General features: G+C 37.9%; 1 protein-coding gene across 2 annotated transcripts in view; it reads left to right on the forward strand.

Moving 5' to 3' along the window:
* Positions 1 to 25363, forward strand: part of RNF180 (ring finger protein 180) — an 88833-nt gene that overhangs the window by 8370 nt on the left and 55100 nt on the right. For both annotated transcript variants that reach the window (XM_035309977.1, XM_035309978.1), the window contains exons 3-4: positions 587 to 682; positions 7434 to 8384. In XM_035309977.1, coding sequence (XP_035165868.1) covers positions 587 to 682; positions 7434 to 8384 — 1047 coding nt within the window. The remainder of the gene's footprint in view (positions 1 to 586; positions 683 to 7433; positions 8385 to 25363) is intronic.

Genomic DNA, 25363 nt, shown 5'->3' on the forward strand with positions numbered 1-25363 from the left:
GATATTTTTATTTAACTTAGTATCAATTACTGAAATGCTATGCTATTCTTAATTAACAACTTTTTCAGATTTATTTTGTCTTCATTTGGTCACAAAATTGAAATATTCCTAAAAGTCCCTGGTTTCTAAGATTGTTTTTCTATCAGACATTTTAGAAAATGAATTTAAAACTATTCACAGAATGGTTATCTAGTACTGACCACAGTCTTCATATAAATTAGAACTTGAATTTTTACTGTCTTTACTGGAAAATTGTGCCAGCTGATAGTGCTTGTGAAATCAGTTTCCTAATATACTTGAAGATCAGCCATTGCATACTTTCTGTTCTTGCAAACAAAACAAAAACACCTCCAAACGCCTCCATCTCCACAGTGGAGTCTGTCCAATGCCCTTAGATGCAGAAATAAGAGTATTATTGACAGCAGCTACCTGATTTTTGGCTTAAAGAATGCACCAACAACATTGAGATTTACCATTTATTAATAAAAATATTTACTGAATTTGGGAGATTGATTTCTAGATATGTTCAAACAACAGAAGTTTACATAAATGTTGAATATCAATACAACATTTCTTTTTTTAACAGACATCACAACCTTCAGCTGCTGCTCAGGAGTCTTGCAACGTATGGCATGTGAACTTAGAAGCCATTCCCGAGTGGGTGAAATGCGTCATTGAGAAGGTAGATTTTTTTTGCCTTACATCTTTATCATTCAAGCAAATGTGAAATTAGTAAGGGGAACAAATTTCAAGGATACCTTTCTGACAAAGTCCATATATATTACAGAGACCTTGTAATTGAGAGATTTTTTGTCAGTAGGTTTTATTTACCGTTCATAGAATCATTATCCCTTTTTGATTATTTTTTTTAAATGTGTGTCCAAAACCTAGAATTGATAAATTCTGTTCTTGCCCATTTATAGATGAATGTCAAAATGACTGTTATGGGCAACACTGCATATCCTGACAATACTTAAAAGTACATAAATTATCAAGGCTTTGGGTGTTGGTTTGTCTTGAGTATTTCATCTTGCAGTATTAATACATATGTTGACACTAACAGTAAAGAAAATGCTTCTCTATAAGACTGGAGTGAAGGTTTATTAGAGATCGGTTGCTAGAATACAATGTGATGTCTTTCTTTTACGTATCATGATATGGGTGGCACTGTATGTAAAGTAGGGCCTGAATGTACAGAGGTTGCAGATGGCAATTAAACAGTTGAAAGCCTCTAGGTATACACTGCACAGTCCCAAACTTGTGCAGGATTTGGTGCTTCAGCTGGGTGCATAGAAGTGTATGGGGCTTCATGGGACTCCTCCCAAGGTACTCAGAAAGCTGACAGATGTCATTGTGAAACCTCTCTCACAATGGTCACAGGAGTCTGGAGAGGTCACAGTCAAATGAAACCTGACAAACATTCCAATTTTCAAGAAGGGTAAGAAAGAAGACCCTGGCCTGTCAGTCACTTCAGTGCCTGGTGAAATTGTGGAGAAGATTATTCTGGGAGTTACTGAAAATCACCTGAAAGACAGTGCACTCATTGGTAGCAGTCAGAATGGGTTTATGAGCAGAAAGACCTGCTAAACAAACTTAGTTTCCTTTTATTACAAGGTCACCCTGCTAGTTGACCAAGGGAAGCCAGTTAATGTAACCTTTTAGCACTTCAGCAAAACTTTATCCTGTCTTTCACAGCATCCTTCTGGACAAAATGTACAGCATACAGCTAGACAAATTCATAATATGATGGGTGAACAATTGGCTGAGGGTCCTACTAACGTCAGGCTGGTGGCCAATCTTTAGATGGGTTTTGCAGTCCTCCATTTTAGAGCCAGTTCTCTTTAGCATTTTCATAAATGACTTGGATGCAGAACTTGAAAGCATACAAAGTAAGTTTGCAGCCAACACTAAATTGGAAGGAGCTGTTGACTCCCTCAAGGGTAGAGAGACATTGCAGAGAGATCTTGACAAATTAGAGGGTTGGGCAGTCATCAATAATATGAAGTTTAACAAGAGCGAGTGCTTGATTCTGTATCTGAGATGGGTCAACACAGGATGTGCATATAGACTGGGGGTCGAGGGGCAGAGAACAACCTCGTGGGAAGGGATCTGAGTGTTCTGGTTGATAGCAAGTTGAACATGAGTCAGCAGTGAGCCCTAGCAGCCAAAAGGGCCAACTGTACCCTGGGGTGCATCAGGCACGGCACTGGTTGCTGGTGGAGGGAAGGAATTGCTCTGCTTTGCTCTGCAGTGGCGCAGACTCACCTTGAGTACTGCATGCAGTTTTAGGTGCCAGAATATAAGAAATACATAAAACTATTAGTTTCCAAAGGAGGGCTACAAAGATAGTGAAGGGTCTGGAGGAGAAGACATCTGAGTAGCAGCCTAGGTCCCTTAATTTCTTCAGCCCAGGGCAGAGCAGGCTGAGGGGAAATCACAGAATCACAGTATCACAGAATTGAAGGGGTTGGAAGGGTCCAAAAAGATCATCAGGTTCAACCCTCCTGCCAAACCAGGTTCCTTAGAGCAGGTTGCCCAGGTAGGCATCAAGACGGGCCTTGAATATCTCCAGAGGAGACTCCACAACTTCCCTGGGCAGCCGGTTCCAGTGCTCCATCACCCTCACTGTGAAGAAGTTCTTTCACATGTTGGTGTGGAACTTCCTGTGCTCCATTTTGTGGCCATTGCCCCTTGTCCTGTCCCCACAAACCACTGAAAAGAGGTTGGCCAAATCCCTCTGTCTCCCACGCCTCAGGTATTTATACACATTGATGAGATCCCCTCTCAGTCTTCTTTTCTCCAGGCTGAACAGACCCAGGTCTCTCAGCGTTTCTTCATAGGGAAGATGCTCCAGGCCCTGTACCATCTTTGTGGCCCTCCGCTGCACTCTTTCCAGGAGATCCCTGTCTTTTTTGTACCGGGGAGCCCAGAACTGGACACAGTACTCCAGGTGAGGCCTGACCAGGGCAGAGTAGAGGGGGAGGATCACCTCACCTGACCTGCTGGCCACGCTCCTTTGTATGCACACCAGGATCCCATTAGCCCTCTTGGCCCCGAGGGCACAGTGCTGGCTCATGGCCAACCTGTCGTCCACCAGGACTCCCAGGTCCTTCTCCTCAGAGCTCCTCTCCAGCAGGTCGTCCCCCAGCCTGTACTGACATGTCCGGTTGTTCCTACCCAAGTGCAGGACTCTACACTTGCTCTTGTTAAACCTCATTTTGTTACTTCCTGCCCAGCTCTCCAGCCAGTCCAGGTCTCGCTGAATGGCAGCACAGCCTTCTGGTGTGTCAGTCACTCCTCCCACCTTTGTGTCAACGGCGTACTTGCTGAGGGCAGACACTATTCCCTCATCAAGGTTGTTGATGAAAATGTTGAACAAGACCAGACCCAGCACCAACCCCTGGGGTTGTCACAGGTCAGTCACAGGTCTAGCTAGTCACAGGTCTCCAGCCGGACTCTGTGTCGCCAATCACCACCCTCTGAGCTCAGCCAGTTCTCAACCCACCTCACCATGCACTCATCTATCCCACAATTTCTCAGCTTTGCTAGCAGGATGTCATGGGAGACAGTATCGAAAGCCTTGCTAAAGCTTCATGGCAGCCTGCAGCTTCCTCACAAGGGGAGCGGAAGGGCAGGCACTGAGCTCTGCTCTCTGGGGACAGCGACAGGACCCAAAGGAACGGCATGGAGCTGGGACAGGGGAGGGTCAGGCTGGGGGTTAGGGAAAGGTTCTGCACCCAGAGGGTGGTCAGGCACTGGGACAGGCTTCCCAGGGCAGTGGTCACGGCACCAAATTGCTGGAGTTCCAGAAGCATTTAGGCAACGCTCTCAGACACATGGTCTGATTTTGGCTTGTTCCTGTGTGAAGCCAGGAGCTGGAATCAATGATCCTTGTGGGTCCCTTCCAACTCAGGATATTCTATGATTCTATGATGATTTTGGCACATGGATAGAAAATAGTTGCTTTCTTGCAGATTCAAACATCTGATGACAAGCTAGTGTCCCTACTTTTGAGCTTTAACTGTCCATTTTAAATTACAAAAAGCATCTCACAACTTTTCTGTTGAAATTATTGCTTCTATTGAGTATATATTTTAGGGCTAAGTTAATGTTATGGCATGAATATAATAAGCAGCGACAGTGGTTAATGTTTGCCTTACAGATTTCCTCTGATTAGCGTTTGATTTTGAGAAGCAAATGCTCTTTGCATTGCTTTCTAATTAGGGTTAAGTGTCTAAGTTTTACTATATACAAGAATATGCATATATATATATGTATATATATGTACTTTAGATTTGCTGTGAAGTGGTCAAAGTGGTCAGCCAGTTGGAACTCATCTTTGTGGGTCTCTTTCAACTGTTCTGTTCTGTTTTATTCTGTTCTATTATATACTGCAAATAACTTCTGATCTAAGCAAATCCACTCTGAAAATGACAACACAAATAAAAAAAATATGACTGTAAAACTAATCATTCAAAAATTAAGAAAATTTAATTCATCTTCCTTCAAAGTTTTGCTGTATATTTTATTTTGTTAAACATTAATTAAGCCCTTCTGAAAATTAATGATCTCATGGAGACTACAACAGTGTATGACAGAATTGTGTATAGGTTTCAGAAATAAATTAGGGGTGATGAGTTATTTTCCTGCTTTACAGAATTGCAGAATCTTGAATTCCTGATCATGAATACACAGTTTTTATAGTAGTTTGTTACATTATTTCACTACAATTGGAGTTAATGTTGATATTAGTATATCTCTTTTCACCTTTAGCTGTAAATGCCCAGCCTTAATGCATTTGAAAGCCTAAAAGGTCAAGTTGGAGACCTGCAAGATAAAAAAACCTATAGACAGTGACTGCTAAGAAAAGGCTTAGCGTATTTCTCAAGATTGCAGAAGACCAATGCTCCTCTGGTGGCCAAGGCAGAAAGTACAATACTCTTTGAAAGCCTTCAGTGTCATAATGTTTTTTTCATCCTTTCATGTCCTGGGAACTCTTGTCTCATTCACTTCTGACTTGTCTGGAAAGATGCTGCAGGTTTACAGATAAATGTGTGGCATTTTTAAACAATTTTGGCTTGTCCCCAGATCCTCCTGGGCTCTGAATAATTTTGTGATCATGTGTTATTTTCTCCTGTATGACTCCTGAATCAAAGGCTAAAAGATTTTACATAAGCACAAAGTCTATTTGCAGTCTGTAACAGCCCACTGCTTCCCAGCCAGTTCTTTTTTGCCATCTGTCCCTGTTCTTAACCAATCTCATTGGGTTTCATGCACAAATTGGTGTATAGAGAATCTTCGATAATTATAAATACCTAGTTAGCGCTGTTAGTGACCTTTATTGACTTGCACTCTCTTTGCCCCGTTACTCATCATTTGGTTTAGCTTCTTTAGCTAACCCTTTCTAGTTTTTCCTCTTTATGCACACCATCATTAGATCTGTGTACCTTCAGCTTCTTTTCAGATCTTGCTGATTTTCCCGCTGCCACCGCCTCCACTAGTAGGCTGTTACTTCTTATCCTGAGTCAGTGCTTCCACACTCCATTGCCAAGCTCATATTAAATCAATCCCAGACTTCCTTGTACTGCAGCTCATCTCCCGGTCTCTCTGCACATAGGGTGTAGCATTGTCCTTTTTCTTCCCTAAAAACTCTTGCTTTCTCATTTTTGCCAGAATCACAGAATGGCTGAGGTTGGGAGGAACCTCAGGGTCCTTCTGGTCCAACCCTCCTGCTGAAGCAGGGTCACCCAGAGCAGGTTGCCCAGGACAATGTCCAGGCAGCTTTTGAAAATCTCCAAGGAGGGAGACTCTGCAACATCTCTGGGCAACCTGTGCCAGTACTCCATCACCTGTGCACTAAAGAAGTGCTTCCTGATGTTCAGGAGGAACGTTCTGTGTTCCAGTTTACCAGACTGTTAGCCTTCTTCCCTAACCTTTCTGGACATTTTTTCCTCCCCCTTTGGCAATCTAGGTTATTATTCCGTAGTGGCTGAGTGCCTGCAAGACTCACTAAAGACACTAAGTGCTTATTCCTGAATTTTAGTACCTAGTGCATAACATCTGAGAAATGGAGTGTGGCAGATTTAGAGTAAACCTCTGTGCCAGCTTAATATTTCTTAGGGAATGGCATAGACACAGGTTTGTTAGCCTTAGGAACTAAGACTGTGTGTGTTTAAGGAGTTTTCAGGGATTTTAAAGTGTTTGGGGCATATGTAAACAGATTTATTTTTCTCTAAGTTAATAGCATGTCCAGATTTGAACAGATTCTCATAATTGCCGTGAGAGGCACATCTTTGATACTTTGTGAAATTTTGTGTTTTTAACCGACAACGCACACTTGAGCTTCTCAAACAAGCACTTCCAGAACTTTTTCTAGTATTGCATGTGGAATATAACCGTTCATCCACATCAGCATTTTTCTGAAACTGCAAAAGTGGTTTTACTGAAACTTTCCAGACCATTCACTCAGACAAGCATCAGTCATAGAATCATTTTCCCAAACTACCTTGCAAAGACATTTGCAACTGAAAGCAATGCTAGAAATGTTGGATAGCTTCTGTATTCATGCCTTAACCCCACATTGGGCACACTAGTGAGTAATGTGTGACTGGAGTTTATAATGTTGTCTTTCCTATGGGCTGTGATCATGAGAACACTAGCATGACTTTAATCCTCAGAAAAATTTCTGTTGAACAGATTAATATATTTAGTAAAAACACTAATAGTTGTGCAAGTATGTAGGAGCTTATAGTTGTCTGATATGTATTTTATTTTCAAAGAGTGACTTTAGGATTGAAAAAAAATGTAAAATGGCAGATAATGTAAATAAGTGTGTCCCTAATGATACGGTATTAAAGATTTGTGATGGCATTTGCACACAGATTATGTTGTAATACTACATAAATCAAAATGCCAGTACCATTTCAAGCCTTTTGTGGGTAAGCAAAGTAAAGAGCTATATTCTCTTTGTGAGAAATCTCCTTCCACTGTACTTAGTATGCAAGAAATGTATTAGCACTCAGAAAACTCAGCTGAGAAACTGTGCTTGCCAATTCCAGATTAACATGGTAAATTAATTTCACTATTTTAAAGGATCTAATGTTTTCATTGGCATTGCAGCATTATTTTATCTGTGGACAAATAATTAGAATACTTTAAAGCCTCTACATTTTGAAATGTGTGTTAGTTCTAGATTTCTTAGATTTAGGATAGTTATCACTTATATCTAATTTTCACTTCATCAAGCGGAGTTTTCACTGGAACATTTTCTGTGGTGGATTTTCTTTTTGCTGTGCAGTCTCTTTTCTTGTGTTTGAAAAACAAAAGACAAGCCCTTTTATTAAAGGAGAAAAGTAAATCTGGTAATGATTCTTAATCGTTGATTTATAATGAATGTGTTGGATGTCAATTTGTTTTCTTTTTTTTGTTAATAGGCACAGTGGACAATTGGAAAACTGCATTGTCCGTTTTGTGAGGCCCGTTTAGGGGGCTTTAACTTTGTCTGCAACACAAAGTGTTCCTGTGGACAGTTAGTAAACATACATTTCTGCAAAAGTCGAACTGACTATCAGCCAGCTTTCTCTCTTAAATTGGCAAAATCACCAGGAAATCACTTACTTCTCTGCAAAATTAAGTCTGGTTTTAGCACAGATACCCACCAAGAAGTGGTAACAGCAACTTCGGAAATCAAACCACAAAGGCTTTCATACACGGCCAGAAATAATAATACTGAAAGATTAACAGAAGCACTTTGTCTCGAAGCAAGATCTCCCAGAATGGAGATGAAAAGTAAAAAACTTCCCTTAAAGGCATTAAATCAAAAAGGAAATCTTTCTGATTCCTGTCTTCTGAATTATGCATGCACTCTAAAACCTTTCCACAGAAGATCACATAGTTGGGATTTAAATGTCAGAAAGAGACTTGCTTTGTCACCTTCATTTGAAACTTCCAGTACAGGAACTATTTACCATATGAAATGGTCGAATGGACAAAATGAAAATCCACCTGTTTACACACAAAGTGGCTTGCAGTTAGAGTCCAACAGTAGTGCTTTTCAGGAACAATATAGGTCACATGCTGACAAACTACAGAAGAGGATTCGAGATACTTCCTTTACCACGTTGGTGCATAGAGGCACAGAGAGTGAATATGATTTTGAAGCTGCTGGACAATCTTCTGGGAGTGCCATTGCTGACGGGTCATCTTTTGTGATGAACATTTCTTCATCTGCAAGTGCTGTAGAAGAGGAACAATACATTGCACCCGTTGGTCTTGTGCAGCCTACAAATACTTCCATCAACCAAAAACTGAGTAAGAGAGAAAGAAACAAGTTGAAAAGCTTAAGGAGAAAACAAAGGAGGCGAGAACAGTGGCTACAGAAGCAAGTAGGTGTTTAAAGTGAATTGTGCTAATTTTTTTTTGTTTCGCCTGCTTTTATAATTTTTAGTTTTTGATGCTGTCTCATAAGGTATTGCAACTTCTTCCTGCATGTAATTTTTCTAATTCAACCCAATCTTTTTTTTTTTTTTTTTTTTTTTTTTTGCTGTATTAAAATCAGATATTGGTAGATATACATAACTCATTTCTGTTGACCTTTTTGTTGTGATGTAACAACAAATCTGAAATGGAAGGTAAAATTTAATCAATGTGATTAAAGGAGGCCTAAATATACAAATCTTTTAAATCAGAAACCATAGTATTTCAGAATTTCTTAGCTATTAAGTAATGAGATTTGGGGTTATCTTTGCATTAAAAAAAAAATAAATAAATATTTATGATTTATTGTAAAACAAATATTTTTTTCTTTGAGTAAAGAACTGATTGTTGCTTTAGTAGCTAAATACTTTGTCTACAAATCTAGAAAAAAAAAAGCTTACATATTTTTGTAAAGCTTTTATACAGCTCAGTTATACAGCTATGCTTCCCCTCTTCATTCCATTAAAGAAGAACAGAATTAAACAAAATTGAAGATTATAGATGGTCATCCAAATTTGGAAGGGTGAGGGGGGCAGAGACTGGGAGTATATCTTAAATGAATAACAGTTATAGGTTGCTCAGAAATTAATTAGAAAGGTTGATAATATGTATACCTTTAAAAGAAAATTCCTCCTCATACAATTCCTGCTATAAAATACTGCGTGACTAGAGACAGCAAACATACTAACTCTCATCAGAGAAGTAATATCTCCTCCAGAAATCATTCCCACTTTGGGGAGGTATGTCATTGTGAAGTGCAGTGACATGCAAAGCTCCAGTAAGCCTTATTTCACAGATACATTTTTTTATGTGATTGTTTTGCATTTGGTATCCGTAAAGTTTAATTTGATATTAATGCTTTATTGAGAAATCCCAAACTTGTTTTAACAGACTATGCTTAGTTTAGGTATTAAACTGTTTTTTTTTGGTTTACATTTAATAAAATAGGATATCTGGGACCAATGGTTCATGTATGAATCTTGCATTAGTCTGTGGTACATAAATGGTTTTCACCCTTAATATTCCACTGACCTCCTACAGTTCCAGTATGCTCAGACATTGAGTGACTTGGGCTCTTTCCTACATACTGCCAGTAGAAAAAAGAATATAGTATGGAATAAAGGCAGAGCACTGGATTCAGGATTGAGAGATAGTTACCTGGAGGCTGTCTCTCTTAATTAGATTTAAGAACCAACTTGAGAATGTGCTGGGTCTGGGGACGTATCATAAGACTTTTTAGTATACCAGACTCTTTTTTTTTTTTTGTCTTTGGGAAGGTTTTTTGTTTAATTTAGATAGAGGTTTTAATTGGCCTTGTCATATTTGGAAATCTGATTTGTAAAATACCTCGCTGATACTGAGAATAAAGAGCCTTTCCAAGACCTGCATGTCATAATATTGAATGCCTATTTTCTACTAAGTTTAAAGATTATTAGATGGCAGAGTCCCTACAATGGCTTTAAAAATTCCAGGTCTATATTACTTTTCTTGAATTAAATAAGGATGCAAAAGCCTGGCTTATGAGCATTTGCACAGTCACGTCATCTGCAGTCTCTCCAGATGCTACTTGCAAGAGTAAAATGTTGTACAAATTTTCCTAATTTGTGGTAGCTGATGAAAGAAAAAATATACTTTCAAATGTTCGTCTTGTTAAATAATGCCTTACCTATTCCTTAATTTGCTATATTAAACTTTAAAAATGAATATGGTTGTTAAATCTGGTATATCTAATCAGCAAGCATACAATTTACACATTCAGAATATGTTTAAGAAGTATGTGAAATAAATAATCAGGTTTAAATAGTAGTTTTGAGGGGTAGTTCTTTCAGTTTGGTTTCCCCAAAGGGAATTTATTTCTTTACTTGTGCTGAAAGTCTATGACCATGGCATGGAATATTAAAAAGAGCATAAAAACCCATACTTTTCAGACTGTCTGTCATCAGCAGTTTCAATTCCCATCACTGTAAATATCTTCCCACGAGAATGTGGACCAGAAAATCACATCCCCTCTACAGTCTGACAGTGTCACAGGATGTGATGCTTAGTTTGCCACAGACTTCTTGCTGCTTTTCCAGCCTAGGTATCCTCCCTTCTCTTGCCAGTTCCTTTTGTCTCCATTTTTCTTTGGCTGGGAATGGGAAGATGAGCTATGGGACTCATTGTAACCATGATTTCCAATATACTAATCATCTGTGTTTCAGTAATCAGACAGTAAAACCTTAAAAAAAAAAAAAAAAAAAAAAAAAAAAAAAAAAAAAAAAAAAAAAAGCTAGGAAGCTTAAAAGTCTGATTGGATGAAGTGAAAGAGTTTTGATAAATGACACTGGGGAGTGTTTTATTTACGTGCTCTTTCAAGAGACAGTTCAACACAGCAGAATCCTGATGTGGAGTAAATCTCTTCTGAGCTCTCTCTGTTAAAGGTACTGTAATACTCATTTTTATCCTTAACTAAAGCCTTTCTGAAGAGCAGTTTGAGAGACCTTTTCAGACTTTGGACTTGCTTTGCAAATGCAAAGCCCAGTTTATTTTGTAGCATGCTAACTCTCTGTCAAGTTGTTCTTCCATCTTTAAGTAAGCTAAAATATGCCTATGAATGTTGTGTCATGACAGAATGTGCACTGTAGTGAAATATATAAGCCTCAAATAGTAAATAGGAACAGTTCTATGAGCTCCTTACCTGCATTTGACCTTGCACTTACGCTGTCTATGTGAAGTAGGTGCAGGACTGAGATGAGATACCCTGCTGACAGCAGAGGGACCCAAGCTTCCTCTGACTGCTCTGCAAGAGAAAGCTCTTAAAGTCTGGAGAGGATACCTATGTTTTGTGTGCACATGTATGCATGCTTGTGTTTGTGGGGGATTTCTAGCTGTATGGTATACTGGTAGGGTAGAATAGTAAGTAGGTCTAGGAATTGCCAGTGTTAATAAGCATTTTTGTAATTGCTGCTATAGCTAAAAAGATATTCATTACAAACTCTCTTTTGTGTCCATCTTGTTACATTTGCATTGTTTATTAGGGTCTAAAGCTCATGTGAATTTTCTCAAACATGAAAGGCAGAAATATAATTTGTTGCTCCTCCTGTTTTATTTTGTTTCTCTTCACAATCATTTTACATAGAGGAAGTCTACGTAGCTAGCTTCAAAACAGTGATATCCTCTTGGAAATCATCCTGATTATTGGGGTTTCATCCCAGCAGACAGTTGAGTACCACTCAGCTGCTTTCTCACTCCCCAGGTGGAAAGGGGGAGAGAATCAGAAAGGTAAAAGTGCAGGAACTCATGTGTTGAGATATAACAGCATCGTAGGTAAGCCACACATGCAGACAAAGCAAAACAGGTGTTCAGCCCCTTCGTGGAAAGCAGGGCTCATCACAGGTAACAGTTTATTGGGAAGACGAACACCATCAAAAACATCATCAAATGCCCCTCCCTTTCTCCTTCTTTACCCCAGTTGTTATTGCTGATCACAGCACCACATGGTGTGGGATATCCCTATGGCCATCCTGGGCTAGCTCTCCTGGCTGTGTCCCCTCCCAGCTCCTGGTGCACCCCCAGCCTCCTCGCTGGCAGGGCAGCACGAGAAGCTGAAACATCCTGGGCTCTGTGCGAGCATGGCTTTGCAACAGCTAAAAACACTGGAGTGTTATTACCACTATTTTCATCAAAAATCCAAAACACAGCATTGTGTGAGCCTCCACGAAGAAGGTAACACTGTCCCAGCCAAAACCATGACACTGATCCATCCAGAAAACATACTACTGGGCATCCCAACTGCATTATATGTCTCTTTCTCAAGGTCTCTGCTATCTTACCAGGCTTGTATTTCTTTACACTACAACTGTAATTTAATGTAAATATCACATTTTCTATGGAATAGAAATGTGTGAAACTGGGAGGTGTGTGGTTAGAAAGCTGCCTGGCAGAGAAGGACCTGGGAGTGTTGGTTGACAGTTGGCTGAATATGAGCCAGCAGTGTGCTCAGGTGGCCAAGAAGGCCAGCAGCATCCTGGCTTGCGTAAGAAACAGCGTGGCCAGCAGGTCCAGGGAAGTGATTGTCCCCCTGTACTCGGCTCTGGTGAGGCCGTACCTTGAGTACTGAATTCAGTTTTGGGCCCCTCGCTACAAGAAGGACATCAAGGTGCTTGAGCGAGTCCAGAGAAGGGCTACAAAGCTGGTGAAGGGTCTGGAGAACAAGTCTAACGAGGAGCGGCTGAGGGAGCTGGGACTGTTTAGCCTGGAGAAGAGGAGGCTCAGGGGTGACCTTATTGTACTCTACAGGTACCTGAAAGGAGGCTGTAGCGAGGTGGGGGTTGGCTTATTCTCCCACATGCCTGGTAACAGTACAAGGGGGAATGGGCTAAAATTGCGCCAGGGGAGGTTTAGGTTGGAAATTAGGAAGAACTTCTTTACTGAAAGGGTTGTTAGTCACTGGAATAGGCTGCCCAGGGAAGTGGTTGAGTCACCATCCCTGGAGGTCTTTAAAAGACGTTTAGATGTAGAGCTTAGGGATATGGTTTAGTGGAGGACTTGTTAGTGTTAGGTCAGAGGTTGGACTCGGTGATCTTGGAGGTCTCTTCCAACCTAGACTATTCTGTGATTCTGTGATTCTTTGAATAACTGCTTGTTATGGCTATCTGTGATGGCACCATACAAAGATAACAAAAAAATATAAAAGATAACAAAGGTTAAAAAAAAAAAAAAAAAATCATATTGGGCTGCAGATACCTGGTCAGTTAGAGAAATTGCTAAACCAAGTACAGGAAAGCTGCAGGCAGGTCAAGAAAAGTTCAGGCAGAGCAAGCCTCAGCCCTGAGGCCTTGCAGGTTAAGTGTAAAGCTGATGGTCTGTTTCTAACAGTGACAATACTGTGTTACAGGGCTACATGGTTTTAAGCATGAGGCGATATCTTTATTTAGCTAGGAAATTTTAGACCTGAGTAGCTTCTGAGCCAAAGCGTGTCTATCTTTGCTTTTGATTTGGTTGTAACTGTTATCTGGTGATTTTTGTAATTAGGAGTTTTATTCTGTCACAGATTATAAACCGGAGTAACAAGGACATATTGACAATGTTGGATTCATGCCAAAATCTGTAACTTCCCTTCTTTAAATTGCAGTTGTGCTCTCTGTATAAAATTACTTATCAGAGTTCAACAATGGTATGAACAAGAACATAGGAGTACTTTCATATTTATGAGATTTACTGTGGATTACCAGAAGGACCATATCACATGCACAGTAAGGAGAGAGTTTAAGATTAGTTTTTGTATTGGAAAAGAATGAATTGTTATTTGTGCCCTAGACCTGTAATCCTTCACTTCTACAAATTGTTCTGGTAATGACTTGCTGACTATGCATTTGAGTCAGTTTTGTATTTCTAATTGGTTTTCATGTTACTAAACTCTCTCAGAGAGTTTAGTAACATGAAAATGTTACTAATGTTATACATATAAATGTATAACATATAAATGTTAATAACATATAAACAATATAACATATAACATATGTTAACATATAAACACATATAACATAACACATGGTAACATATAAATGTTACTAAATGTTATACATATAAATGGAGGCAAATTTAAATAGAGGCTTGCATTTTTAAGTAGAATTTTTCAGTAGAGAGCAGGGCTTAGGTCTAGAAATGCAGAAATATTTTTTTTCAGGAAAGAAGTTCCTCACATCTGGGAATATTAAATCTCCATACAGTTGTTTTTTGTTTGTTTGTTTGTTTGCTTGCTTTTTATTATTATAAAATTGCTTGTTAGCTTGTTTTTAAAAGATCTAATGCTTCATGCTATGTAGTGGTCAAGGTATCGATGAATTTTTCTCATTCAAAACCCCTCTTCAATTTTATGCTATCTAGCACCTAAGTGGGTTGTTTGTTTGCTTGTTTGTTTTGTTCTTGTTTTTCACATATCTCAATTTGGAAGAAAATAATGTTATCTGATTTTTTTTTTTCTACAGTTTTTCAACTATTTTAGGTAAAACTGTAGGCATGCACTGGGAAGTCACTCTAAGCATCACAAAGATATCACACAAGTAGAATAGAGCAGAAAAGATTTAATACAACCTCACTATTTCTGGAATTGATAAGCTCTCAGTGATTTTATTAAGAAATAGAAGAATTAAAGTAAAAATAGCGAAATTAATTGTTATATATAGTACTGAAGAGATGGTTTTTGGTAGCTGCATTTCAGAAATAAATGTAAGGAAAGATGGCATCTACTTTACAGTTGAAGAAGTTTTCTAAATTTAAGGTGTTTTTTTTTTTTTTTTTTAATTTAGTTTTCTACATTTTAAGTATTTCACCTTTCTAATTTAACCTCTTCCATAAAGGTAAAATTTCTAATTCATCCTTTGGTGAAAGCTGTATAGAAGATGAAAAAATATTTAAAAAATAAATAAAAAACAATTCAGTGGAGTTTTTCAAAATGTAAAATGAGGAGTAGATCCAATTTAGATCTGATTTAAAATATGTCAGCTTCCATTTGCAGATTAAAATTAGTGTATCTCAGGAAGAGGAGAGTTAAAAATACAGTGCAGCTCTGAAATGCATTTTACTGGAAAAACAAAACTCCAACTGCATACTTACTCCACTATCATTCTTGTCATGTTAATTTTCATACAAAGGAATCCTTTGTTAAATAAAATAAATAAATAAATAAATAAAACAGAAAAAACAGAAAGCTACTGATTTCATAAGGATCAGAGCAAAAAATACTCATTGAAATACTAAAAAGGGCATGACTGCAGCCATGGTGGGGGAAGAAAAAATACTGAATAGTGAAAGAAAGCATGCAATGTGGAGTATTACATTCAGTGGGTTCCCAGAATTGGCAGAAGTAAATTATTTTGGAGCATTCTGAATGTTTTCCAGTTGGAAGTAACAGAAGGTTTGTTGTAAAAAATAAATAAATAAATAAAACAAATAAAAAGGTGTTTAGAAAATAATATTAGACCTGAGATTCTGGAAAAAGGTGAAAACTGTGTGCCAATCATTCATATAGAAACAAAACTTACATTTTTCATTTTGGCATATTTCCTTAATATCTTTTGTCCATTTAACATTGGAAAAGTAGGTTTCTGGAATAGGCGATAAAAAACGTAACAGTGCATATTGGCAATTGTATGTAATTCTTATTTTTATTTTTTTTCCTGTTTTTGAATGGGTTCAGTGTTCAGTCTCATTTATTACAGGAAAAGCAAGCGTGTGTGAAAATATACAGAGAGACTATTTGAAGATTAGATACAGGCAGACATGGTAGTTGCTCTTGGCTGTATAATGACACATCAATTAAGCAATGGCCCCTTGAGGTGGGTCCAAAATCTAGATCGAAGTGAGAATGTTAATTTTGTTACAATAAAAAGAAATTCTCATCTTGGCATATTAGCAAAGTGAATATTGGTTCTATGCACTAAAAGAAACAGTGAACAGAAACAGGCTTTTCCTGGATGATCAAAGCTCTTGTACAGGGAACCACTAAACTGAAAAGCAGAACATCATTTTTGCAGTCACTGTGATAATATGTTGTTGTTTCCAGCACAACAGACCAATCTGGTTTCTAACAGTAAGCTGTTTTATGAGGATATAAATAATACATTTGAATTACTGCTAGATGAATCTTTCTGGATTGAAATCTGTTAATCTATGGAATATATATCCATATTTAGGATGGTATTAACCACTGTGTAGATGTCTGTCTTCAGTATTTCTTTTGTTCTAAAAATATCCTATTTCTCTTTAGTTTAAATATAAATGTAGCATTGACTGAAACTATTTTTATACAATTATATGAGCAGAACTGAATTTTAGAGAGGTATGCTGGAAAGTACAATATGTGACCTGTGACAGTGGGGAAAGAATATGATGGGGGTCTCTGGGAGTAATGGTATTGTCACTACGCTATGCATAGTCTCACTTTTCAATGAAGAACTGATGCAGAAGGCAATTGCTCAAACAGGCTCCTATGGATAGGTTCACAGTTGTTCTTCACTTTTTCTCCCCAAATCACTTGGTTTGCTCAGCCCCGAGCAGAGCAGGCCGAGGGGAGGCCTCATGGCGGCCTGCAGCTCCCTCACGAGGGGAGCGGAGGGGCAGGCGCTGAGCTCTGCTCTCTGGGGACAGCGACAGGACCCCAGGGAACGGCATGGAGCTGGGACAGGGGAGGGTCAGGCTGGGGGTTAGGGAAAGGTTCTGCACCCAGCAGGTGGTCAGGCACTGGTACAGGCTCCCCAGGGCAGTGGGCACAGCACTAAGCCTGTTGGAGTTCCAGATGCATTTGTACAATGCTCTCAGACATCTGGTTTGATTTTGGAGTATACCTGTGTGGAACCAGAAGTTGGACTCGGTGATCCTTGTGGGTCCTTTCCAAGTCAGGATATTGTATGAGTCTATGACTTTACTTCTTTTAAGCCTGTCTTGGGCAATAGCAATGAAATGTATTACTGGATTTGATCTCTAGCAGCATGTTGTACAAGATCTCTTTTTAACTTCATTTGTACCACTTTTTCGTCACCTTCAGCTATAAAGACACGTTTTTCATGTAATGCAGTGTTTGCTCAGCATTTTGAATCTCTACAAATCCGGTGCTCCAGTTAGATGGAGATTCAGATTACCCATTTATCTGTCCCAAGTTTCTCTACCTCATCTTTTCCCTGGGCTTTTGACAGCATTTTGCCTCTTCTGCCCTTCCACGTGTTACCAAATCAAAAGGTTTGGGATTTTTACAGTTCTTTTTATGAATTCTCATGTGCATTTTCTCATCATCATATCATCACCCTAAAATATTTTTTCCTATTTATCTTCTATCAGTCTTTTTCACTTTTCAAATAGAGGTGTGCATGTCTTTTGAGAACAGACGTGCTATATTTTTATATGCTATATGCTTTTTATCATCATGTATTGCAAGTTCAACTGTCAAGTAATTCCTCATGAAAAGCAGGCAGAAAGTGGGATTCTGAGCACATTAGAAGAAAACATTTGGTAAACTTGGGAATTAACAGTGTAAGAAATGTTTGTCAGTATACACCTAGACAAATGGAATATGCACTAAACATGCTATGGAGTGGCCCATGACTAGATTTCTGCACTCCTGTGTGCCTCAGATACTAATATGTAAGGACCCTTTTTGTATGGAAAGGAAAGAAACCTGGCACAGACCAGGCACAACTCAGTTGGCTGGTGTGTAGTGAGAACTTCTGACAGACTATGAATCTTGAGTCCAAGAGAGAAACTGTTTACTCTAAGAGAGCAGGCAAAATACAAGTTTTGTTTTATTCTTCAGTTGTCTCATCATGTTAGTGGATAGGACTGTAACTGGAGGTGAGAGAAGCATAAGAAAAGGTGATGGAGCTGAAGTGCAAATGCACATCTCTGCTTCTGTTATGCTATAGGCTATTTCTATAGACACATAGAAGTGAAATGTAAATAGAAAATAAAGTCATAGGATCATTACAGTTGGAAAAGACCTTCAAGATCTGATCCAACCATCACCCTACTACTGATGCCACCCACTAGACCATGTCCCTAAGCACCACATCCAACGTTTCCTTAAACACCCCCAGGGACAGTGACTCCACCACTTGGGCAACCCGTTCCAATGCCTGACCTCTTTCTGAGAAGAAATGTCCCCTCATTTCCAACCTAAACCTCCCCTGGTGCAACTTGAGGCAATTCCCTCTAGTCCTAGCACTAGTTATCTGCAAGAAGAGGCCAACCCCCAGCTCCCCACACCTTCCTTTCAGGTAGCTGTAGAGAGCAATAAGGTCTCCCCTGAGCCTCCTCTCCTCCAGACTAAACAACCCCAGTTCCCTCAGCCACTCCCCATAGGACTTGTGTTCCAGGCCCTTCACCATCATGTTCCAGGCCCTTCACCATGCCTCTCAACTCATGCTTGTAATTTGAATGTTGAAGAAAGGTGCAAAGAATTGGGGAGGTAGAGGAGGGCAGATTATAAGGATGTGGAACACACAAAATGGAGAGCATTTTTATTAATTTGCCTTTGCATTTCTCTTTTTAAGAAAGAGTTAAGACATATAGTTAAAAAGCAAATTGCAACAATTTCCAAGGTGTATACAAGAACATCTTTTATATTTTCATATGATCTTAGGAGTTTCATTAAAGAAGTACCTCTAATCCAGTGTAATGCAGTAATGTTGAACATTTTTTATTATTATTTGGTGCCTGACTTATTCAGAGAAACATACACGGTGGTTTGAAATATCATTTCAACAATGTTGAAATACTGTTTCAACAAAAATTTTTGTTGATGTTCTAACTTTTTATCAATGCCAGTAGTTTACCTTTCCTGATTTAGACCCTGTTGATGCATGATGCAGCTTCTCTTCTCTAGCATGTTCTGCTGGAAACTTGCTAGGAGTTCAAGGTACCTGCTACTTTATAGGATTGCCCCTTTGTCAATCTTACAAACTGAGCTAGATTTTTGGCACAAGACAAAGCAAAAGGTATGACACTTGTACAATATGGAGTCATATGCCTTTCAGCAGGTCTCCTACTATTGATTTTGTTTAGTCTGTTTTACGAACGCCAGCCTGTCAGAACTGCTGGATTGACATACTGGATTGGTGACTGAACCATAATTTTACAGTTTTTTTTCATGCTTTCCTTTTTCCAAGCATGAGCAGCAAGGAAGGTATATGAATCACCATGTCAGTGATATACTATTGACACATAATTTTATGAATGATTTTCTGGGCAATTTGCACAGTTCTCTGTACAAAACACAAACAAAGAACCACATGCCAGTACCAATATATTCCAGTATCTAATTATCTTTATTTTAAATGCTAGTGTGATTTGGCAACTTAGTGCTTAGTTGTTGCAGTGGATGAAAAGGAATCCCCCTATGATTCTGCACACAACTGTCTACTTCTCTTGTCTCATCTGATTCTACAGTGTCCCTATTCAGAGTGGAAAACAAAACAAAAACTGAGTGGTTCTTTGTTGATCTTTCTGCAGTGTCAGCTCACACTGGATTCAGCGGATTGCTACAGCCAACATAAGAGGACAGGTAGAACTGTGTAGTTAGAGGTAAAGAAATGGTAGCCAGTAGGTCAGCTGAGCTATAACATGAAAACACGGCCTTATTAATATTGATAGCTACATGTAGCCTGACTCGATAAGACAGTACATCATAAACATAGTTACAATCAACTACTTGCTAACAATATTTGTAAAACGGCCCTGAAATTACAAGAGTTATATTTTGGTCATTTGATAACAGAAAAAAAAAAAACTCCATACATGTTGTAGAGGAATTCAGTTAGTGTCATTTTAGTTTTATCTCTAGGAGATTTTTTATGCCATGTAGGAATCTCAAAAAAAGAAATATATGCTCTGAAAGTACAAATGTGTTCTGGGAATACTAGCGTAACTTCAGCTGTTGCACTGCCTCATTAATTATGTTGCATAGTAGCATTCTGTATATATGAAGCAGTAAGAATGTTTTTCCTGCTGTTGTTTTTTCTTCTTAGGAATATCACATTAAAAAAAAAAATCATCCACTGCAGTACGAATGTTAATAGATTAGTAAAAAATATACAGCACTTATTTCAATAGAGCATAGTTTTCACAGAATATTGCTCTAGCAATTATGTCAAATTATAATGATGCCAAATATATGGATACCAATAGTTACACCATTGAAAGTAAAAAGTTTGCCAGTACATTAAGGCTTATTCGTGTGCTTGATTCATTCTCTCCATAAGGAGGACCTGTCTTAGTTTAGCTTCTTCATACTGCATTATATATTCTTTCCAAAGACTATAAAATTATTTCATATTCTTTTTTTCAATAGTGGTGTTTTGGAAAAGACTGCTCTATATCTAAACACTAGCTGTCATCACACATGATTTGTATCCTACAAAATTCATTGCTTCTTGAGGTCCATAAGCATGCATTTGCTTCTTACAAACTGGAAAATTTGCATTCTGGAAGGATAGAAATGAAGTTAAATGTAGAAATTTACCAGTGTACAGTGTGCAGTCATTCTAAATATACATTTACAGAGACTACAAGTGTAAGAACTGCTATACCATTTACTTTTAATATTGCTAAGTTCATACTAAATCATTTGGTTGGTAAACAACATCCATTTAGTTGTGTAGCATTTCCATTGAATTGATTTGCAGCATTTTTTAACAAAGGCTTTAGGAGGTGGAGTATCCTAACATCTTTATTTGTTTCAGAGAAGTGTTAGATACTTTTCATTGTAGGTAAAATCAATAATCCCTGCCTCAAGGGCGTGCAGTTTACCTTCAGAAATGATTCAGTGGAAGAGTTAGCTAGAAGGCTGAAGATCAGATTAAGTAAAAAATGAAAATTGGAGAAATAAAATGAAATTCTCAGAAAAACCTAGCATATCAAGAAGCACATGACCAAATTAATTTAGCTAACAACATTAGAAATAAATTGTTTTTTCTTTAGTTACTGTGGCTGAAGTAGGTGCTACGGTGATTAATGGTTAGATAATTTGTGGAGGTTGCGGTGTTTTATAGTGTTTATAGACCTGTGGGTGAAAAAAAAGACATCCTATGTTCAGGCTAGAAACACTGACAAACCAGCTGTTGTGGGATACAATACATGGGGCTAGGTGTACTAGGGGCAGTCAGAGCTTCCCCATGCCTTCAGATTTTCATAGAATCTGATGCAAAACTAAGCATGTCACTTTTTCCAGTATGGAGAAGTTAGCCTGTTCAGGAGCAAGCTGAATTTTGCAAGTGTTCCTCAGTTCCTTTACTGTCCTTTCCTGTATCACAGGACAATTAGCATGAATGCAGTGAGGGCTACATACAAGTTGATGCCATGACTTTGCACTGTCAAGAAAGTGCATGTGATGGGAACATCTAAGTTTCTTCATACGTTTCTTCATCGTACCTTCCTGTTTCTGGGACTTTTGAGCAGAAGTATTTGAGCTAACACTGCACACAACATTTCTGGTATACTATTTTTATTTCTTCACACCATATGAAAGTGGTTAGACTGCTCATATGTGTAATTGGCCCTGAAAGCTTAAGATAACCTTTCATGTGATTCTTGATGCGTCCTATGAGACCTGCTGCATACAAATGAATGTGCAAAGAGCCAGTTGTCTTTGCACTGATGACGATTAATCACAACCCAGACAGACATTCCAGAAACAGATGGTTGCCAGTGCAGAATGCAAGATTAGCCCATATGAGAATGGCAGCAAACAGTGGCAAGTGATTTTTCATGAGGTATTTCCAGTGTTAGAATATTACAAAAGGTTAAATTTCATAGAGTAGTTACATGTTTGCTTTGCAAGGCATGTGGGTAATTCTTGTTTTCTTACATGACTATCTTTCCTAATTGCAAAAATTTTACATGTGAAAGTATGTGTATATATATACATATACATGTGTATGCCTGTTACAAACCACAGATCATCTCCGATATAACAGATCACAGTCTTATATTTTTCTAAGTTGAGTCAAAAGCTTGTTTGTATTGATTGTGGTATTATGGAGCAGTCTGAATTATTAATTGTTTTTCATTTGGCAGGTAAAATAGTTCTTAATTGATTTTGTTATAAAAGGTGATACATGCTTTTACAGAGCTGTTATCTGTGTTTTAAATATTATAATGAATATTTAATGTTAAGTCTGAATAAAGCAGTATGCTTGAAAACAGAGCATAATCTGAAACGCAAAATGCCTGCTTGACAAAAGGACAGTTGTCTGAAAACTGACATAAAAATCAGAAGTAGTTAAGAGCTCTGGTTCGGGTAATGGAGTTGAGATTGTGAGGTGAATTGTTCTGATGCAGATTTTTGGGATAAGTAGATACATACAAAGCTTTAACTAACTGAAAAATAATGAACCTTTTCCAAGGTGGTTAAAATAGATTCACAGTTTACGGCAGTTTTCTAGAAAAGCAATTTCTGTTGGTAAAGTACATTTCTCTTGCTGTACTGAAAACTGAGGTTAAAACAGGTCGTTGGGAGAATAGAGGTAATTATTGTGTTCTCTGAAGACTCTTCCTGGATTTTTGACCAGAATATCTTGATGCCTTCTAAAAATTGTTGCAATTTTAGCAGAAATTTTAGGTTATAGTTAATTTAAGAATCATGTTAGCCTTTGGATTTTCAAAAGAATTACAGCCCTATTACAAGGAAATATATTAAATTGCCATTCAAGCAATTATAATGTATACAGCTACACATTTTGTGAAACCAATAGTTCAGGGTTATTTTCCATTAAAATGTTCAGGATCTTGCTCTCAAATCTCCTTTGATATAACAAGTAAAGCACTAAATTGTGGTATTTGTGCTCTAAAAGGGTAATTTTCTGTAAGAAGAAAAATGAAACACTAGCATCTGCTTCAAGTTAGTGTGCGTGCCTTTCACTCTTCTACAAGATTGTCCTTTTGAAATACAAAGCAAGAATATTGTGTCATTCAGAATGTCAGGTTATGTGCTTTTCTTGTAAACACAGAAAATCAAACATTCGTGAAGTGAAAAATAAGAGTAAAGTCATCTTGTATGCTAAATAAACCTTTTATCAAAGGCAATGTCTGAGGTCCTTCTAACCATTCTAACCTGTCTTTTCAGACTATCATTCTTACCGTAGCAGCGGTAGGAAAGAACCATTCTGCACAATTTAATTTTTATACCGCTGGATTTTAGCTTTTGTTTGTATAAGACTTAGACTCTTAGAAGGTCACCAAGCATTGCTTGCCACAGCTAGAGGTGATGTAAACAGAGTGTTTTGGCATTTTTCTCAGATGTTTGGTTGACATGCTGTTTGTATTCTCAGGAGTAAACCTAATCACTAGATTTGGTGCCAGGAAAAAAAATTTCACATGTTGAACTGGTGAATGCAGGTGTATATATAGATCTCTGGACAAGTTTATACTGCCCAGTTATATCTGTCATTGATTTCCTTCTTCTTAGTTTGCTTGGTCATTGGTGGTGCTTTTTTTGCCTTTCAGTAAAATTTGTCTCTGGATATTGAAATGTGGTTTAGGAAATGTGCATGTGAAGCCTGAAAGCCATGGTCCTGTGTTCTCTGCTTAGAGTTTGTTTCTCCCAGGGAATGCTAGTCTTGTCCTTCCTATAAATCGCTTGGCTCTGGGTCAGAGAACCAACTGCTGCACCACAGTCTGAAGATGCAATCAGTTCAAAGTCTCCGAACTGATATAAGGACTACAGATTCTACAGCGTATCAGTGCAGTGGTTTTTACAACATCAAACTGTGAGTAGGTAGTGCATAGCTAAGAGTAAGACCTGAGCATATGGGATGCAAAACCTTAAATTATGTAAAGGAAGGTGTATCTTTCTCTCCTTCCCAATATACTACCTTTTTTCCTGCAATTTGCTTTTTGTTTATTTACCTATAAGTTAATTCTGGCATCATTAATATATATATTCAGAATGTACTGCTCCTAAACACTTGTCACATGAAGATACCATAACATTTGAGCTTTTTAGGACTGGTAATATGTAAGTAATACATTCGGTATTATAAATTATTATATCCTGATTTTTCGAATTAAACTAATTTTGCATATTTGCAATTAACTATCTTAATTGCTGTCTATTTTTTTTCTTTTTTTTTTTCTTTGTTTGGCAACTTTATGCAGTCATTATATGTTGATTATTTCTGTATAAAGTCTTACAGAGTGAGCTTGTGTGTTTTGAAATGGAAGCACAGGATGTATAAAGTGAGCTGCTATACAGACTTCATTTGTATGGTATTCCCTAACAAACTAGGATTCAGATGCTGTATAGTTTTAACTACTCCGAATATTTTTTTTAGAAATACTTGAAAATCAATAAAGCATTCTTTATACTTAGGAGTTAACAAATACTGCTTTCTACCACTTAGGAAAATTACTTTAGCAGTATACAGTATGTCACTTCTGGCAGCCTTTCCCTGAATGTGAAAGTAGTTTAACTCTGTAGTTTTCTGCTGCAGCTGTGCAAAGGTACTACAAAAGAATTGGTTTCACAGTTTCTTGTAGTTTTTAAAGGTGGATGATTATGTTTATGAGATACTGAATTAAGAACAGCATTTGAGGGGAGCTCACAGTAATATTTTGCATAAAGCTTATATTTATTTCATCTTAGGATTTGTTTGGGCCTCTTACAAGACCTTTTGAAATAATATTTTAAAGTCATTTGTCCATAATACTAAGTGGTCTCTTCTGGTATTTAAAAAATATCTGATGAAACTTGAACTGTGCATAGAGTAATGTAAGGTTCAGTGTGTGAAAGTGGTATTTATAGTGCTTTCTTATCTTCTCATCTTCTGTATGGTTATCCTCCACAGTTATGTAATGTGCCATGTTTTTGTTTGATTTTATATATATGTATATATAGATATATACATATATTTAAATATATTTTTTATGATCTTTAGGCTTTCCTGATCCTGACAGGGTACTGCCATTGGAAGAATAATTAAATATTTACTTGGTAATACCTGTTTAGTACTTTCAGGGCTACTTTGGGCTGACCCTGGTCAAAAGCCAAACACCCACATAGCCTCTCTCTCACTCCCCTCTCCAGGGAGAAAATACAAGGAAGTCAAGAAGACTCGTGGAACCTGTGGTGGTTTTACCGTGCTAGGCAGTTGAACACTACAACCGCTCTCTCACTCCCCCTCCTCAGATGAGGAGGGGAAGAAGTAAAGGAAAGAGCAACTCACAGGTTGAGATAAGGATGATTTAATTAAAGAGAGAAAAAAGAAAAAATATTTATACATATATATATATGTTATTAAGGAAATATTATTATTAATTAAACAATTCAACTAAAGGGGAAAAAGGGAAAGGGGAAGAGGGAGGGGGAAAGGGAATAACAAAACAAAACAAGTAAAGGCTATGTGGAAGTGCAGAGGAAAGA

Source organism: Oxyura jamaicensis, chromosome Z (assembly GCF_011077185.1).
Source record: "Oxyura jamaicensis isolate SHBP4307 breed ruddy duck chromosome Z, BPBGC_Ojam_1.0, whole genome shotgun sequence".
Classification (NCBI taxonomy): domain Eukaryota; kingdom Metazoa; phylum Chordata; class Aves; order Anseriformes; family Anatidae; genus Oxyura; species Oxyura jamaicensis.